Source organism: Adiantum capillus-veneris, chromosome 16 (assembly GCF_014529385.1).
Source record: "Adiantum capillus-veneris isolate H3 chromosome 16, ASM1452938v2, whole genome shotgun sequence".
Classification (NCBI taxonomy): domain Eukaryota; kingdom Viridiplantae; phylum Streptophyta; class Polypodiopsida; order Polypodiales; family Pteridaceae; genus Adiantum; species Adiantum capillus-veneris.
Window position 1 is genome coordinate 107,598,326 of NC_140946.1, and position 20,172 is coordinate 107,618,497.

Genomic DNA, 20,172 nt, shown 5'->3' on the forward strand with positions numbered 1-20,172 from the left:
TGCCGTATTTACATCCATTTGCTCGAGATTTAGATCATGAGCAGCCACAAGGCTTAAGACAAGCCTAATTGAGTTCATTTTTACAACAGGAGAAAATATTTCATTGAAGTCAATACCTTTCTTTTGAGAAAAACCTTTTACCACAAGCCTAGACTTGTACCTTTTCTTCCCACCTTCTTCTTCCTTTAGCTTGTACACCCATTTGTTTTGAAGTGCCCGCTTACCTTTAGGCAACTCAACCAACTCCCATGTTTGGTTGCGATGTAGTGAGTCCATCTCCACTTGCATGCTCTTCGTCCATTCTTCTTTGGATTCATGTTGCATAGCTTCTTCATATGATTCCGGCTCTCCAGAATCTGAGATCAAGAGATGGTTGAAGGAAGGAACAAACCTTTCTGGAGGTCTACTTGCTCTTGTAGATCTTCGGGGAATAGGTTGAGGCTCCTCATTTGGTTGACGTTGTTGCACATTGTCACCGTTTGCAGTCCTTGAGTCTTCACCGTCCTCAAGCTCCATGTACTCATCACATGTTTATTTTGTTTGTTTTCTTTCCAAGTAATCTTTGTACATATTTTGTTCGTTAAAAATTACATCCCTACTCCTTAAGATTTTACCATCTTCAGGATTCCATAGGCGATACCCAAAGTCTCCTTCTCCATAGCCAATGAAGAAACACTTTTTGGACTTTGCATCTAACTTTGATCTTAGGATTCTATCTATGTGCATGAAAGCCTCACACCCAAACACTTTGAGAAATGCATAATTCACCGGTTTACCTATCCATGCCTCTTCTGGAACTCCCCCATCCAATGCCGTTGAGGGTGACCGATTGATTAAGTACACAGACGTACTTACAGCTTCCGCCCAAAGCTCAGGCGGTAGGCCTGCATGTAGCCGCATGCTTCGTGCTCGTTCCATGATTGTCCTGTTCATCCTTTCCGAATACCATTTTGTTGAGGTGTCCTTGGGGTTGTCCTTTGCCTCCAAATGCCATTGCTAGCACAAAAGCTTTCAAAAGCTTGGCTGCAATATTCGCCTCCATTGTCGGATCTGAGGCATTTAACCTTGGTACCTGTTTCATTCTCCACAAAGGCTTGCCACCTTTGAAATATGGAAAATACATCGGATTTATTCTTCATGACATAAACCCATGTTTTTCTAGTCGCATCGTCTATGAATGTTACATAGTACAATGAGCCACCAAGTGATGGTGTACTTGCAGGACCCCAAACATCAGAATGAACCAACTCAAGTTTTTTATTTTTTCTTTCATTTCCTGATTTTTGAAATTTTACCCTCTTTTGTTTACCATAAACACAATCTTCACAGAACTCTAAGTCCACTTCTTTCAAACCTGGTAGAAGCTTCTTTGTTTGAAGGATTTGCATTCCTTTGGCACTCATATGCCCAAGTCGGTAGTGCCACACCACACTGTCAACTTCTGTAGTTGCTGCACAAGCTGAAGGTTGCGTGCTAACAGTACACAAGTAAAGTGTACCGACTTTTTCACCCTTGGCAACCACCAAAGATCCCTTTGAGATCTACCACCGTTTGTTTCCGAATGCAATGTTGTGACCTTCATCGTCCAATTGTCCTGTAGAGATCAAATTTTTGCAAAGAGAAGGAACATGCCTAACATCTTTAAGCTTCCATTCATTTCCGTTAGCAGTTTTGATAGAAACTATACCTTTGCCGACAACCTCACAAGCTTCATCATCTCCCAAGTATACATACCCAAAATTACCTTTGGTGTAGTCTTGGAAATGTTGCTTGTGTGGTGTCGCATGGAATGAAGCCCCGGAATCTACTATCCAGGAATTAGACACATTGTCTAATGAGAGAATTAGAGCATCTTGCTCTACTTTACCTGCCACATTGGCCTCCGATGTTGGCTTGTTGTCTTGAGACTCTGTCTCCTTCTTCTTCTTGGACCAGCAATCCTTCTTGACGTGGCCCTTCTTGCCGCAGTTCCAACATTCAAGAACTGACTTTGTGCGTAACTTGCTTCGCCTTGAGCGATCACGACCCTTTTGGTTTTTGAACCTCTCCTTAAGCCTTCCTCTTGTTTCCACTGATAGTGCAGCACTTGATGATTCTCCTGTGCTTCTCCTTCGCATTTCTTCGCTTAGGAGAACACCCACAACATCATCAAACTTAAGAGTATTTGTGCCAGAGATAGAATTACTTACAGCCATCACAAGGTTGTCCCAACTATCCGGTAGAGATGATAGTATAAGGAGAGCTCGTACTTCGTCATCGAAATTGATTTTCACTGATCGAAGTTGACTTATGTTTGTGTTAAAGTCATTTAGGTGTTCTGCAACTGAACCATTCTCTGCCATCTTTAGATTGAACAAGCGCTTCATAAGAAATACCTTATTGGATGCCGATGGTTTCTCGTAGAAGTCATAAGTGACTTCATCAAGTCCTCCGTGGTCTTCATCTCCGAAACATTGAAGGCCACCGTTGACGCCAAGCTTAACCGGATTGTTCCCAGTGCCTTTCGATCAAGGACAATCCATGCTTCATCTGCCATTGTTGCGGGCTTCTTCACAAGACCGCCTAGTGGCAAATAGAGGTCCTTCTGGTATAGATAGTCTTCAATCTGCATCTTCCAATGTTGGTAGTTTTTGCCGTTGAACTTCTCAATCTTGAGCTTTCCTACCTCCGCCATAACTCCCACTCAATTCAAGGAATCCTTTCCTTGAGATAATTTAGCTACGAGCAAACCTTGCTCTGATACCAGTTGTTAGGAAATAAGACGTAGCTAAATAGATAATTGAGTAGATTACTTAATGGAGAGAGACATATTTATATACACGAAATTATAGAGTAGAGAGAGAGAGAGAGTACACACGATATACGTGGTTCACCCAATGTGGGCTACGTCCACGGGAAAGCAGCCACTCAATGGCTTTAGTACTTCAAAACAAGAAGTAGTTTACAAAGGGATTATACCCTTAATGGAGCTCCCGCCTTGCTTGACTCTCACCACCTCACACTCACCTTGTTGAATCAACTTCACACTATGAAATGTGTGTAGAAATGGCCTCCTTTTATAGGCCAAAAGGGCTGCCCTCTCTTATGAGAGACAGCCATGTGTAGCCGCCCTTGTGCGAATAAGTCCAAATCGGACCCTCCAATCCGCCCATGTGTGGCCGCCCTTGAGAAGACAAGTCCGCTTTTGAATTCGGCCACCAGCCACCAGCCATTGACTTCCGACCACCGGCCACCGGCCATTGACTTCCGACCACCGGCCATCGGCCATTGACTACCGGCCAACCGACCGTTTGTTTTCCGACCACTTTTCGGCCGCCGTCCGGCCATAATATTCTGGCGAAAAAGAATATTCCGGCGAAAAAAAAAGTCTCGGGGGCCTCCGCCCCCGAGGCCTCTAAAGTTGCCCCTGATTCTTGTCCGTCAAAAATTTTGGTTTCCGGTGAGTGATTTTCCTTCACGCACGATGGCTTCTCCTCATAATGGGGGCCTTACAAATGTGCGCTTTTACCACAGAAAATTACAAGGGTAAATCAGGCTCCATACTTAACAGGGCCTAGCTATTGCAAAAGAGTAGCAGCAAATGTTACAGGTATACTAGTGAAGAACGTGTTGTTGATGGGTGCTTGTTATGGTGGTCTTTTTCATTTCAACCATTGTATTTGTGCTGCCTTAACTAGTTAGTGTGATTATTCTTAGTTTCATGCATTAATGCTATTTTCGGTGCCATAGGTTGTGGATGGGGTCTCAAATTTCACACTTCACTCATTTACTGACCATATTTCTCGCCCCATTTTTTGCCATTTTCTCTACCTAGTGTCTAACGTTTCCAATTGAGTGCTCAATATCTTTAGTGGCATGCGGCATGGCACTTGCAGATCTTTGCATATGCAAGGAGGTAGCAACATCTTTTTGCTAAGGCTAAGAGTCACCATTACCAAGCCGGAAAGGTTTGGGGCAGATTGTCTACAATAGGTTTACATTTTGTCCTTGAAGGGCTTTTTGAACATTGCTCTCAGCCAGTGTTGCATGCTCGCAACATGTTTATCCTTAATGAAGTCGAGTTTCTAATCACTAGATGTCGCCCTTGAGGGACTATTTTGGATTGGATGAGGGAGGGCTTTGCAGCACTAGAGGGGCGAGTTTTTATGTGCTCCCTCTTCGTGTATGGTTTGCATCCCTTCCTCCAAAGTTGAAAGCCCTCTCGCTCCCATTTTTGTAGGAAAGTATCGTGATTACGAGATTTTATCACTTGTTTTTCATTTCAAAATAATCAACGCAGTTCAACTTGCATTTATTTTACCTTTCACTGTCACTCTCAAGTGCAGGCCTCGTGATTTTATTATTTTTTCCCTTGTTTTTTAAATGCATAAATTTTTGATTGGCCAAGCACACAAAATATACTCATTGCAAAGACAAGGGTGAATCATGAAAAGGCATCATGGTTATACTCTCATTTCACGATGTGAATGCCTTATTTCCTCATGTTGGGCTTTCAACTATTTCAACGATATCATTACTCTAAAATCCTTTTTGGCGTGCCCCAAAGGGGTGAGGCCTTAGTGATAAAACACAATTTTTTATTGGCTGGATCAAATAGTGCATACTCATTACAAAGATAAGCAAACATGTTGCGTCTGGAAAACCTGCGAACTGCTTCTCAATGCAATTCAGCAAAGCAGCAACGGTGAGCTTCGAACTGCTTATGGCGAACCAGCGATATCTGTCGATCTACTTATGAGCGCAATTGAGAAAAGCAGCGACCTCGAGCTTTATTTAAATTTGATTGAGTTGGTAGAGCTTTCCATGGCAGCGCATTGTTTTTTTTAAGAGCTTTTCACGAGAGAGCAGCCTTTTTTTAGTTTTTATTTAATTTAAACTTATAATGCCACGTGGTGGCTTGTGCGTTCAGATACTGTAAAGAGGACCTTGGGCTCACCAAATAAATATTTATTGAATCAATAGTATGGCCGGACGCCTTAGGCGGCCTCTCTCTCTCACTTTCTCTCTCCCTCTTTATCGACTTTTGGATTGTAGCCTTTATCTCGCAGCTCTCGACACGTGTAAAGGGCACTCTCACTGTCGTTATAGAATACATATAGATGAAAGGTGCAATTCTAGGGAGAAGCCTCGAACCGACTACAAGGTCGCCAAATTAGTGCTGATTTGAATGCTTTTCTTTTAACTATCTAGCTGATAAAGCCACCTTTGTGACGTGGCCACATGGGGAAACACAAGAAGGGACACCATAGCAGCATATGGCGGATTGAGGGTGGTGTATGATGGTGGTGTGTTGTCACTGGCATGGGATGATAGCAAGGTGACAAAAGTCGGCGATAATTATTGGAGGTGGTGTTGTGTCATTCCACATAGAGGACAAGTCGATGAGGGCAGCAAAGCCAACATCAGATCTTGGGCGCAACACAGGGCATGGCAGCCAGAATGGAGAAATGGGAGAGGCTACAGAGGTGCACACAAGGGGCGGGTGTTGCTTCTACGAAAATAAGAGGGGAGTGGCATACACGTGCATAGACAACAGACAACTGCGATATCATGTTCTCTCTCTCTCTCTCTCTCTCTCTCTCTCTCTCTCTCTCTCTCTCTCTCTCTCACACACACACACACACACACACACGCAAAGTACACAGAGAGAGCGAACATTGTAGCTAGTTGCTCTCTCTCTCTCTCTCTCTCTCTCTCTCTCTCTCACACACACACACACACACACACACACACACACACACACACACACAACCTTGGGTGCGCGCACGGACTCGCTCAGCGAGATTGGACTCTTTCTCACACGCACCACCAATGCCCAGTCGCACTGTAGGTTGACATTTGAGTCTCATGTCCACACATAGCCAGCAGCCAATCACATTTATTCTCTCTCTCTCTCTCTCTCTCTCTCTCTCTCTCTCTCTCTCTCTCTCTCTCTCTCTCTCTCTCGCACACACACACACACACGTACGCACGCACACACACGTGGACGTGAGCTCACACTCGAGCAGCTATTGTAGATCAAGATTGGACTGAGATTTTCAAGCGTTGTAGTGGTCAAGCTGTAGTTATTTCATGGAGTTCCAAACGTGGACGTTTATGCAAGCTACAATGGATGACATGTGGAAGACCTCTCCTTGCTTGAAAAATTTAAGCTCCATTATATATATCTAGATATAGATTTACTTTGAAATTATTTTGATCAAGAGATTTTTTTGGCACTCTCTTTGAGACCTCTCTCTCTCTCTCTCTCTCTCTCTCTCTCTCACACACACACACACACACACACACACATACACATGTCCTTCGATTTAGAGCCTATTTGAGACCAATGTTCAATTAAAATTGGGGTTTAGTGTATTAATTGAGAAATCCTAGCTAGATTCCAAGGTCGCCTTGAAGTAAACTGGAAAATTTTTACTAACATGCATACAAACAATTTCTTAAATTCTGAAATTTTATGATCATTAGCTTTCCAAAAGCAAAATTGAGTCACCTTTCAATTAAGAAAAAATAAAGCTGAAAAAGTAAAATCAAACCTTTTTTTGATATTTTGAAAAGTTAAAATTTGAAAATTTAAAAGGTTCACAAGTTCCAAAATTTCAAGCTTTAGAGAAATGACACATTTTGTATGGTTTTCTTTTAAGCGAAGCAATGACTGACACACTATAGAGAGTCTATGTTTATTTGAAAATTTTAAGCTTCATTATATACAGTATAGATGGTGCTTAAAATTGTGAGGAAGGAGAGGGATCCACACTCACTGCTTCACTTTAAAAAAGAAACCTTACAAAATGTCTCATTCCTTTTAAGCTTCGAATATGCGAACCTTTTCCACTTTCAACGTTTAACCTTTCAAGTAAAAGAAAAAAGGTTTGACTCTAGTTTTTACTTTTACTTTTCTTTTTGACAGCCAATAGAAGGGTGGCGTAATTTTGCTTTTGGAAAGACGATGGCCATAAAAGTTTAAATTTTAAAAAATTGTTCGTATATACACTAACACAATTTTGTTAGTTTACTTAAAGGCAAACTTGGAATCTAGCCAAGATTTTGCAATTAATACATTAAACCCCAATTTGAATCGAATAGCAATCTCGAATAGTCCCAAAAAAGGATGTGTGTGTGTGTGTGTGTGTGTGTGTGTGTAAGAGAGAGAGATCTCAAAAAGAGTGCCAAATATTTTTTTCTTGATTGAAATTATTTTAAAGTAAATCTATACATATATAATAAAGCTTCAATTTTCCAAGCAAGGAGAGGCCTTCCACGTGTCATCCAGTGTAGTTTACACAAATCTCTATATTTGGAACTTCATGAAATAATTACAACTCAACGACCTCGATGCTTGAAGGTCTTAGTCCAATCTCGACCTACAGCAGTTGCTAGTGCACGCATTCGCATCCATGTTGTGTGTGTGTGTGTGTGTGTGTGTGTGTGTGTGTGTGTATCTATGTATTAGTGTGTGTGTGTGTGTGTGTGTGTGTGTAAGAGAGAGAGAGAGAGAGAGAGAGAGAGAGAGAAGCAACACGATTGGTCGATGGCAATGAAAAGGGGTATAATTCCCATTCATAGTACAGAACTGTCTTTATACATAAGTATTGAAATCAGGAGCCCAAAGATATAATAGTCCGACATCTTCAAGCCAAAGAACTTTGAAAACCATAGTTGAGAAGGTTACCCTCACCTGCACCCATGGAAACAACACAACATTTAGTTAGCATTGATACCATATGCAGGTGATGCATGGGTATCCCACATGTTATAGATGTCACCCAACCAAATTGCTTTCAAAGAGAAATGATAAGAAAGGTCAAGCTAATCATATATTCAGAGATGAAATCATTTACAAGGGGAAAGCCATATGAAGCCCCTTGTGCTTTACTAGCACTTATGAGATAAAGTTCAGTAGAAAAAGCTATTCAAGTGCCTCTATCACCATATGCATGAGGAATACTTACAACCATCAAACAGTTCGGACGGCAATCCATTTCAATGCCAAAAGTCACCTGAGAATGAGTTGGAGCAGTCAACTCCACAATAGCCTGCTTATCCATGCCCTTTGCCATAGATCCGACATTTAACACTACCCCTTTGCAAGTAAAATCCTCACAGTCCTATTGTACAGACACTTCTCCCAAATGCACACATCACCAATGCTAAGTGAGCATGTAAAGCTCACCTTTTTATCAGGTTTGGAGCAAGTGGCCACCCTCCTTCTTAGCCATATGGCAAGCCCAGCTTCAAGAGGGGGATGGTGTAGCCGCACCACCATGTACACACACACACACACACAGAGCATTTAATAGCGCAGTATCTTATACATGTCAAGAGGGAGCCACCTCGCTATTAAGCAGAAAACGACATTGTTTACACAGCCGGGTAGCCCGCCCATAACCCATTTTGTATCTAAGGGTTAGGTACCATCAAGGTACTACCTTACTAAAATTACGTAGTGAATTTATGTGAGTTATTCACTAAAGGTACCTCGGGCCAACAGTCTTGTAAAAAAATATATATATCAGGGAAATAGCAACACGCTATAAACAGCTATGATGGTGTAGCCGCACCACCATGTACACACACACACACACACACACACACAGAGCATTTAATAGCGCAGTATCTTATACATGTCAAGAGGGAGCCACCTCGCTATTAAGCAGAAAACGACATTGTTTACACAGCCGGGTAGCCCGCCCATAACCCATTTTGTATCTAAGGGTTAGGTACCATCAAGGTACTACCTTACTAAAATTACGTAGTGAATTTATGTGAGTTATTCACTAAAGGTACCTCGGGCCAACAGTCTTGTAAAAAAATATATATATCAGGGAAATAGCAACACGCTATAAACAGCCATATGTGAGTGTGTGTGTGTGTGTGTGTGTGTGTGTGTGTGTGTGCACATGCGTACCAGTACCAGTACCAGTATAGTCCAGTAGTACCAGTAACAATACCAATACATGTATGTACAGTATCAGGACAACTCCTGGATTACCAATACTAGTATAGTTAGTATAGTAGTATAGCAGTGTCAGTACCAGTAGAGTATAACGCCAATATCAGTACCAGTATAGTCTAGTAGTACCAGTAAGTATTGTCATACCCCCTTGGTCCCACCATCACCCCCCTAGTCCCACTAGTAAGCGAGAGAGAGAGAGAGAGAGAGAGAGAGAGAGAGAGAGAGAGAGAGAGAGAGAGAGAGAGAGAAGGAACCATAACCCCCCTAGTCCCACCATCAACCCCCACCTCTTCTCAAGAGTGGCTTCTTTCAAAGGTCGAAAATGTACAGACACTACCAGTACGAGCATCTATACCAGTTATACAAGTAGTACCAGTATTAGTTCAGTATAATACAGCACCAATACATTACGAGTCTAAAATATTAACGACTGAATTATCTACAATAATTAACCTCGGCAAAGGTTCCCCCATTTTTACATCAGTTCCATCCCCAGTACACAAGTAGCGCAGTACCAGTTCAGTATAATACATTACCAGTACAGTACATTACTAGTACACAAGTAGCACCAATCCAGTAAATTACTATACACATCATCACTTGTACTTGTATCAGTCCAGTACCAGTACACAAGCAGTACACTTACCAGTATCACAAGTCGCACCTATACCAGTATAGTATCTTTATGTACCAGTACCAGTATATCACACAAGTAGCAGCAGCACCAGCTCGGTACAGTATAATACCAGTACCAGTATAGTACAATATTGGTATACAAGTAGCACCAATACTATTACATATGTAGCACGAGTATTCGTCATGTATAATACAGTACCAGTACCAGTGCATATGTAACATCACTACCACTACCAGCTCTAGTACCAGTACATAATTAGCACTAGTATCTGTATAGTGATATCCTTAGCAATGTGTGTGTGTTTAAGTATGAAAAATCCCCTCATAATTGAACCATACTTAGACAATTGAGTTAGATAATAAATTGAATAACAATATTTTAAAACAAGATATCATAAATCATTTCATATGCACCAATACAAAGTTCTGTATTTAATGGATAATACAATCATTTAGATCAAAAATTTGATCTTTGATCACTACAATATATTATCTGTATCGTATGTGCCCATCCTTTGGGATGAGCTTCCACTATATCTACATGTAGAAGGATCCAACTAGTACATTTGTTGGTACATTGGACGATCTTCCGTTACTGCTGCAGTTTTTGTTGTAATCCCAAGGAAAGAATCTCTTACATGCCACCATCCAAGAAACACAAGCCTGTCATAACTAGCATTACTTGGGAAGACAGGTGTCAACGACTCCCTCCCCTTGTTATTGGTGTCAAAAATTACAACACAAACTACCACCATAACCAAGATCTAATATCATGTTTGAGCCATTTATATATGCTATTGTTTATATCTTTTAATTCTAGAAAAAATTGGACAACATCCCCTTTGTAAATTGGATCAATTTTCAAAAGTCCAGTCTACTACCATCTCTTCCGAGACCCCCACTTGAGGATTACGGCTCTTTAAATTTGAACGAACTTCAAAGTAAAACATTTGTGTTCAAAAAAAAAGCATCAAAAAGTACTTTGTAATTGTGAAGTCACCACTATATACTTACCTTCATCAGAAGTGATTTCTTGCATACAAAGATACATGTCTTTAAGGTCATTTTGCTAGGTGGATGTTTTAAGTTGGACATCATATTTTTTACATACAAATTGTATTTCAAAATTTCCGGTCATTACCACTTCCTCGAAGATCTTTACCAGAGGCATAAGCATATTTATGCTAATGATAGTCATTCCCCATCCATACATTTATTATAACTTTTGCCAAGTTCCGGGAGCAAGCAAATATATTTGTGATAAAAAAACCAATGCCTAAACTTGATTAACTCCAAGTCTAAAGGGTAATTTAGACCAATCAGGTCACCCCATTTCCATATTGCAACTCTGAGTGCCAAACCCCAAACATAATCCGATACATATACTTTAGTGTCGACTTCCAGTAACGAAATGACTAATGTAGTTAGCAATCCAGGTAGATATCACGGCCAATGGATCCCCAACTCCGGTCCATCAACTCAGGCAAACTCTCATCAGTGAATAGAAAATCCAGAAACTTCAAACTATGTTAAGTACAAAACCCGGAAATGGACACCACTACTTGCAGGTTTCAAATGTTTTTCTTTCCGACATACCTTCTAAGAACTTGTTACTTATCAAAAACCCAAAATATAATGAGTAGGTGCAATTGCGATCATGTCAAAATCGCTCAGTCACAGGTATGCAACAATATATCAGCACCAGTAAAGTGTCCATTATCAACTCAAGACGCTGACTATGCAAAACGATACTACCGCAAGGCAAATCTCTAGTATAAGATTAGGAATTCAGTGTTTAGTGGACGTTTTTCAAGAAACAATCCCAAATAAACCATCTGATATTATATGCAAGCAAAGCACCAGGGTATGGCGAATCGGAATTATGTATGCAAAAATTTCGGCAACATTTCCTTTGTTTATGCTCAGTCATTTCAAAAAAGACCGGTCAATGCCATCTCCCACGAGACCCTCACATGAGGTTGTATGCAACCGATAGTGACATCATTTCCTAAGACAAAGAGTGTCTTTTATTTTAGTTTAATCCAACCTTGTTGCATTCAGGTCAAATGATAAGACTTTTTTCTGCAAGTCAAAATGTGAGCAGCATGGGTAATTTTCTTCAGACAGCATCAGCAAAGTGTTGAGAAAAGTATGCAAAACCCCAAATACTGACTAGGTGCGTGGCACCTACTTATAGAATACACATTTTTGAGGGATGCTCATTCAAATACACATGTACTGAGTATACGGCACATAATAACTTGTATATATGTCTAAACCTGTCTATTTCATTGAGTTTATTCAAGGCATGTACTCAAGCACAGCTGCAACCAAAAAAAACCTCTAAGAAAATGTTTAGGCTTATGTACAAAGTTTAGAGTATGTCAAAAACCTCGAAAAACAATCAAAAGACTAAGCCATTACAACATCAAAAAAGTGTACTAAGTAGATGCAGCTATTATTACTTTTGCCAAGTTCCAAGAGCAAGCAAATATCTCTGTGATAAGAAATATACATAAATAATAGCCAATGCTTAAGACTGATTAACTCCAAGTCTAAAGGGTAATTTAGACCAATCAGATCATCCCATTTTTGTATTGCAACTCTGAGTGCCCAACCCCCAAACATAATCCGATACATAAACTTTAGTGTCGACTTTGGACGTGAAGCATGTCACTATGAAGAACAGTCGAAAATAACCATTGAATACTCAATTAGTAATCATCATAGAGATTATTTGTATCGGAGACAAGCATGTATAATACATACAATCCAAAAAAAACCAATGAGCCAATGAACAAATCGACAGTGTCCTCATAAAATCCAAGTATGTTCCACAACCATTATAATAAAGATAACTCTCAAAAAACAAAAAAACCAGATTCTGAGTAGGTGCACAAGCACCTACCTGTATGTTGATACGACTCCAATGATAGTTGATCTCAAGCCAAGGTGTTGTCATCGAATGTTTGCTTGGAGGTTTCGAGATAATTGGATGAAGACAGTAGTTTCCAAACATCAAGAGTGATCATCAACTGAGCCACCAAGATTACGATTGTAATTGTAAACCATCTCAATAGGTCCTCTCTAAGAAAGTGTGTGTGTGTGTGTGTGTGTGTGTTGAACGATATTGTGTACCAGCCTTGAGCCGGTTAGGGTGAGCAGAGAGGAAAGTCTCTGAAGGTTCTAAGGTCAGGTAAGCAAGAGATCAAGCAAATGCCTCCACGCCACTGGAGCCTTGCAAAACCGCATATATGCGTGTGTGTATGAAGAGGGTAGACCCAAAAAATCGACTTCGAATAAGAACAGATAAAGAAAATCGAATTCAGTGCATGTGAGTAGAGGGGAGGCTTTTGCGAGCAAGCGCCAAAGAAAGGGAGAAATACCCGTCCGATGCAAAACGACAATAGACAAGGGAATGTTCATGCATGTGTTCTACCGGCTTTAAAAGCTCCTACACCACCCACATGAGATTAGGTGTGAAGAGGACCACTGAAAATCCATTTAAAGCATGTATGCCAACCATGGCAAGGAGTCCTAGGTTCAGCTTACCATGCACCATAGGAGGTACACACGTCCTCTTAAAATAAAGTCTTTATTTATCACAGCCACCAACTTTGGTAAGCCATAAATTGGAGTCCAAAATTAGGTATCAGTCCAAAATCATGTACGAACGATAGTATGTGTGTGTGTGTGTGTGTGTGTGTGTGTGTGTGTGTGTGTGTGTTTTATACTATGCAAGGCAAGTAAAATGCCCAGAGCTGTGCTGGCGAGATATAAGCAGTAAGAGAACTACCCAAGAAAATGGTACTATTTTTTAAGGTGTATAATGCATGCACCAAAACACGCAGAGTGAGGTAAATCCAAAGGGGTTTGGTAAGCAAGTACATGGATTAGGAAAGTATAAAGAATCCAAGGGCACTTCAAATCCCATAAGTACATAGCTAGATGTTGAAAATTATGAGGCATGTTGTCTACCACACAACTATGTTCATAAAATAGGTTCCACGGGGATATGCAAGGTGAGTCTGTGACCAAGGACTTACCAGCTATATAAGAGTGTGTGTGTGTGTGTGTGTGTGTGTGAAAGAGAGAGAGAGAGAGAGAGAGAGAGAGAGAGAGAGAGAGAGTATTAAGTCTTGTTCTAAACGAAGTGACCTAAATGCAGTCAGAAGAGGAAAATATGTAGCCACAATTTTAAAAAATTCAAATATTGATGAATCCAAAGGGGATGCTTTATTTGAAGCCTGGCAGTCTTGGTTCTAACTCTCTCTCTCTCTCTCTCTCTCCCCCACACGTGTTTCTAAAAAATAATCTCGCTGTGTCACGCAATTTCCACAAACCGCAAAGCGAAGTATCTGTTTGTCTCGAAGCCTCTTTGAGAGGCGACTGACAGTGGGCCTTGTAGGCTTTTAAGCCATGATAGGAGCTCTTTCTCCGCTCTCTCTGCCCAGAGCAGCGTGCGATGTACACAACTGATATGGAAACAAGATTGCGAGGGGAGGGGGGGATCGGGAGTAAGGGGGCCAACTGTGCTGGAGAGTGAGCTACATGCATGGGGCTCCAGGGTGCACCAGAGTTGTGCATCTCGGGCTGCAGGCAGCCATAGTGATTATGCGTTGGGATGCCCAAGGTCTCTCTCTCTCTCTCTCTCCTCTCAGAATAGCGAACCTCTCCAACAAGGGGAAACACATGGTTGAGGCGAGGGTTGTCACAAACTGCCAACGTGTCAAGCCGCTGAAGAATGGAGCCAACCTGCACATCCCGACCAAGGGGCCTAAAGCCTAAGAAGAAGTCCTACCAACTTATGGACCCTGTCAGATGGGGTCCAAAGGACCTAAACATTAGAGCGGGACCAAAACACACACACAAATCGAATTCAAGTGCTTACATGGCAATGAGTAAAGATTTTTACGAATCGTGTTGCTGACGTTGCAGGTGTACGAATTTTTGTCATTCGCACTGACAGCTTTTTGGATTCCGTGCTTTTGGACCATATGCCTTTGAGTTTATAGCTTTTCATGTACGCTGCTTTTGAATGGCAATGGCCTTTAAGTATGACTTCTTGTGGGCTCTCACTTTGGCAATTTTCCCGCAGTAGATGCAGAGCAAGAGCCACAGAGTGTACCTTGTTTAAGCAGTATAAAGAAATACCGAAAGCAACGCCACGCTTTGGGACCAGTACTCTCTCGGGTGGAATTTGGCCCCTCCAATCACGTGTGCTCTCTCTTTTAATTATGTTGTTATTGAAGTGCCAAAAGTCCGTTCTTTTCTATTGGCACATGGTGCCATCCCGGTTATAGTGGTATCAAAGCTTCAGGCGTGTGCTTTTCTCAAAGCATATCAATCCTAACAGCAGACAGAGAAAGTTGGCGCTTTCAAAGTTTACACGAAATTATTTTATTTAAAGAATCTTTGTATCTTGACCCTGGACTTATTAGCCCACCCCACCCTTACTTCATTCCGCATAGGACGTGCTTCCGTCTTCATCGCTCTGTCTTACAATGAATAAGCCATAAGGAACCCAAGCCATGGCATTCATGGATTTAGCAGAATACTTGCAATTTCTCCTCGACAGGCTTTGCCACATTTTTCGTGGCATCCTTAGCAGAATCTCCTAGTGCTGCAAAGTTTCCAACATTTTCTATATTATATGTTACCCCTTGTGATGCCCCAGGTGGTCCTTCCTCCTACGGCACAAGAAAGTACGAGACCTTCCAACCGGCAACCTTCCCAACAGTCTATTCTGATCAGAGGAGTCTTCACATATAGTGTCTTTGCCACCGCCATTGCCTTCACCTCCCGCACCACCATCGCTACCAAGATGCAATGGTTGGAGCCCATATGGATATCCTTATTATCCGTACCCAAGGTACATGCCGAACCAACCAAAAAATTTCAAGGATGGTGGCATGACATTCAAATTTTCACTTTTTTTGAGGTGAAAGATCGAAAGAAATCATTGCAGTTCTTACAACAATTCGACAACATCTATGCTTTGGGGAACTGTACAGAAGAATCCAAAATTTCTCGAGCAACGAGATTTCTTAAAGATAATGCTTTGCAGTGATGGAGTTCAATCGCGACATAATTGCATGCTCCAAGGACCTGGAAAGCTTTCAAGACAGTACTTGCGTGCAGTTATATGACTTCTCTCTTTATCGGATGTTGCCAGACTGGGGCACCTTGAAAATGTTTGTCACAGAGACCATGGATGACTATAACCAAAGATTTCTCGATGTCTACCTACCGGTGTCCTTTAAGTTCATTCAGCAGACGGTTACTTTCTTTCAAGAAAAGGGGATGTCAAAAACTGCTGACATGTGAAGCCACTAAAGAACAAGCCAACCTGCACATCTCAATCGAGGGGCTTAAACCCTACGAAGAACTCCTACCAACTTATGGGACCATGTCCAATGCGTCCCAAAGAACCTAAAGATTAAAGCAAGACCAACACACACACACAAAGCAAATTCAAGTGTTGATGTGGCAGCCAATATGGATTTTCCTGAATCGCGTTGCTGACGTTACAACCATTACGAATTTTTACAAATTACACTAATGACATGGCAAGTGTATGAATTTTCGTAATTCGTGCTAATAACTTTTTGGGTTCAATGCTTTTGGACCAAATGCGTTTGAGTTTATAGCTTTTCATGTAAAACTGCCTTTGAATGCCCAAGAACCTTTAAATATGAATTGTGGGCTCTCACTTTGGCAGTCTGTCTGCGGGAGATGCAGAGCATGAGCAGGGGTACCCAACTGGGGAAAATCAAAAAAACGCTAGAATCACGCCAGATCCGCTTCAAAGCTGAATGGAAGGTGTCGAAGTTTGCAGACAAACGTCTGAGCGAGGGGGGAGATGCGAGGCGAATTCGGCTGCTCATGCTCCAGCCACATGCTACAGCAGCTGCTCTGCATCCTGTCGCGCAGGGAACTGGCACCTATGGGGGCGCAGGAGGTTCAAGCTATTTTTTATATGTAGGGAATTGTGCTCAACATCGCAACACCTGCTGCATGCTGTGTTGGCTACGAGAACGTTCTCGGAGGTCGTCCCATAATTATGTCGCGCGTTCGAACTCCTCATCCACCTTTTACAGTGAGAGAGATCTCAACTCAGAACTGAAATCTACGGAGTATGCGATGAATATAATATCAACGGAGTAAAGTATACCGAGAAAAGGGGGGGGGGGGGGGGGGGGGGGGGGCACTGTTGCTCTCTCTCTCTCTCTCTCTCTCTCTCTCTCTCTCTCTCTCTCTCTCTCTCTCCCCGAAGGTCCAACATGAGGTTGCGACGTGGAAAGGAGGGGGGAATATCAGCGAGCATCATTTGAGATTGATTGGATTCATGTTGAGTTGCGCAAGTATGTAAGTATTCTTGTTTCAAAGGATGAGATGACACACACAAAGGACTAGCCAATTTAAGGGGAACTATTCCTTATCAATATAAAATCAAAATTTTAGGCTTTACTCTAGGACGCCTTGATAGTATATAAGATAATTTGGAGAGACATCAACAAACATCATTGCCTCGTCTTGGATTTAAGATCAAAGCTTCAGATTATATAATATAAGCTCATACTTTATTAGAATAAAAAAGGTCATATAACATGCTTCTAAAAATGAAAATATTGTGGTAGAGTATACATGTCTTCAAACTAGTGTGACGTAGGTAGGTAAAGATTTTATTATTATACCGATCTCTCTACATAGTTAAAAATGGTGAGCCACCAAAGAACAGCTCCCCCCTCCCCCCCCCTTCCGAAGGACAGGTCTCGCACTCACGATTGTTTGTTAAGCAGTCGCGCACAAGTGGCTAGACTCTAGAGTGAGCACGCAAATAGATGTGTGGAAGTAGATGGCATTGTCTCCATGGAAATTTTCCACAGTGTGCATGGTGGATTGGAGGTGGTGTTCTCAAGGCCCCATTCTGATGGACGTGAGTATATGACTGGAGTGGAGGACAAAATCGGCCGAGAAAAAACCAAAAGTCACCATTTGGCTTCTGGAAAGCGCCAAATCCGCACGAGTTTGGGTGGGCAAATTAGCCCCAAATTTCAATGATGGTAGCTATATGCAAGCCACAATCAAAACAACTACCAGGGCGCTTCTGCCAAAAGTGGCTTAACAGTCATCTTTGTAGCATCAAGGCAGTCAATGCATGCTTCATGGAAGCAGATTTTGTATCTATATTGCATAGATCTTTCAACTTAGCCGGAAAACACTTGATCTAGGTAGACACACCTCTCCATCCATAGATGTAGTTTACCAAAGTAACATGAGTCACGTTTATTAACAAGGTGAATCACAAATAGCCTCTGGCATCCACAATTATAAATAGCCTATGTATGTGCTTTAAGTAATCCTGTCATGCAAGGATAATTACAGTGAATGAAAAATGTATCCACAACTGAAATAGCACTTCTGATAGCAAGCAAAATAAACCAAGAAGATTATCTATCCTCCTACAGAGAAGAGGCATATATTCATCTCCATTTGAAGGATAAAATCAACACCAAATATGTGAAACCTACAGCCTCAGAACATTTAAAATATAAAAGAATAAGTGTCAATGCAAGGGGTAACAACAGTACTCCTATGTAGATTAAAAGAGTATTTGTTTTAACTCTTTCAAAACCATCTCCTCCAAAATCAAATGTATAAACAATGGACCTGCATTTCTGTCTACAACCACTATTGAAACCTTCGGTTTCAAAAGACAAAGCATTAATATCCTACGGCTGTAACTACAAGCTACTCCTCAAAATGTATGGTTTCCATGTTAAGGTGATACTTCTCTTGATAATAGCGCTCCAACTCCTCAATTCCAGCATCCCGCGGCGCAGGGTCCCCATGACCAACAAGCCACAGAAACTGCTCAAAGAGTAGCACTTCAAAAGGTATTTTAATTCCCCCTTTCTGGCCAAATCCAAATTCTTCCTTGGCCTTTTCAAGAATCAAATGAAATGCAGGATGATTGAGATAGACAGTGGGGATAACAAAGCGCTTCAGTTCCCGACCAGCATATACGGCTACAAAGCCGGGAGGGGCACAAGAACCTTTCTCGATGCAGGATGGCTGTTGCTGTTGTCTGCAGGGCAATGTGAAGCAACCATGGTCACAGCGATGAGGGGAGAGGCCAATAGCCTTCTTAAATTTGGACACCAGATTCTTCATGCTGTGAACGTCTGAGCCTTTAACCAAAGGCTTGTGTAGCTCGCTCTCTTCGTGAGGTAGCATAATCAGCTTTGTCTCCCTCAAAGAAAAATCAGAAACTTCTATAATGGAGTGGTGCTACTTACCTTGAATGACCAGAGCTTTTCCTTCTCTGAACAAACCTTAAGAAGACCTGCCAGGCGCTGATTGTTGGCCCTCTCCCGCTTCTCCTGCTCAAGTCGCCCTCCGCTGCTGCTCCTACTGCTAATCGCCTTCGCAGGTTTCTGGCGACCCTCGCCAGGAAGACGAACTACGGCCTCGGATCGAGTCCGGAGAGTCACAAATCCTCAATCTATCTGACAAGAGGCGAGCAAGCAGCGGAGGCAAAAACAGGAAAGGGGAAGGGGGGAGATCGCTAGAGGGAGGAGCAGGCGAACGTGAAGAGGCTGATGGTAGTGGAGGTGTGCAGGCGAAGGCGAAAGGGAGAGAAAAGGAAAGCCATGGCGATGGTGGAGGGACAAGGTGGAGGTGATGATGGTTGCCCGCAAACACAGCAAGGGAGGAAGCGACGAGACGCTGCCAGGGAAAAGAAAATGATCGGTAAAGCAAAGAAAGAAATATTAAGGTACGACCTGCACAACCCTAAAATTGCCATGTCCTCTATTTTTGGTCGTGGTACATTTCTTTCCTTTAACTTTTGGCCACTCATATACACTAGAATCTAGATAGTTGTGTTTGATGGGCCTACATCTCTTATTTCAGAATTCCAAAATCCATCATCCTTCAGGGCGAATTCAGGCTAGGTTCCCACTCAAAGGACAAGGAACAAATACAAAGTGTGTAAACTTGCCGGCAAAGCACAGACTACAAATAACGAGTTGTTCACTTTGTGTCTACATCATCTCTTGGTGTATGCTTTGATTAAGTGTGTAATCAGGTACTAATTCTTATTATGCTTAATTTATGATTGTCTCTTTACTCTATCCACCGTAAAACCATCAAGTGGTATCAGAGCTTGAAGAGGTGTGTTGCCTCTTACTTGACTAGCATAATAGATAAATCAGTCTCCTGATGAATCTCTAATTATCTTTGTTTGGGCAAGTTCTAGGCAAAATCCACAAGTCCTTACTTCAATGACAAACAGCTCCTTCGGTTGGATATTCTTAATCTCCATGAGCCTACTACTTCTAGACTAAGTTAGAAATCGAAATGATTTGCAAGTAGTTTAATTTACACATATTATCCTTTTCTTTTTGCTCTAAATTTTCAATTTTTGCAGCAATAATTTTTCTCTCAAACTTGTTTTGATTACATTACTCACTCGAGGGGGTCACTCATATGTTAATGTAGCATGTGAGTTCAACATAAGGGGTTTCTAAACCATAGAAACCATAGCTATACATAACAATAAAATACCAAATCTG

At 41.7% G+C, this 20,172-nt stretch overlaps 2 protein-coding genes across 2 annotated transcripts; both read right to left on the reverse strand.

Annotated features, from left to right (window-relative positions):
* Nucleotides 1-7,541: 7,541 nt before the first annotated feature.
* On the reverse strand, nucleotides 7,542-19,922 carry LOC147439607 (uncharacterized). The gene is made up of 3 exons (XM_086484046.1): nucleotides 19,878-19,922; nucleotides 18,895-19,065; nucleotides 7,542-7,678 (listed from the first exon to the last, which is right to left on the reverse strand). Exons 1-3 carry the CDS (start codon nucleotides 19,920-19,922, stop codon nucleotides 7,580-7,582), a joined length of 315 nt encoding a protein of 104 aa, XP_086340172.1. The 3' UTR covers nucleotides 7,542-7,579.
* LOC147439608 (uncharacterized) lies at nucleotides 18,115-18,895 on the reverse strand. The gene has a single exon (XM_086485429.1). It carries the CDS (start codon nucleotides 18,830-18,832, stop codon nucleotides 18,347-18,349), a length of 486 nt encoding a protein of 161 aa, XP_086341555.1. The 5' UTR covers nucleotides 18,833-18,895; the 3' UTR covers nucleotides 18,115-18,346.
* Nucleotides 19,923-20,172: the final 250 nt, after the last annotated feature.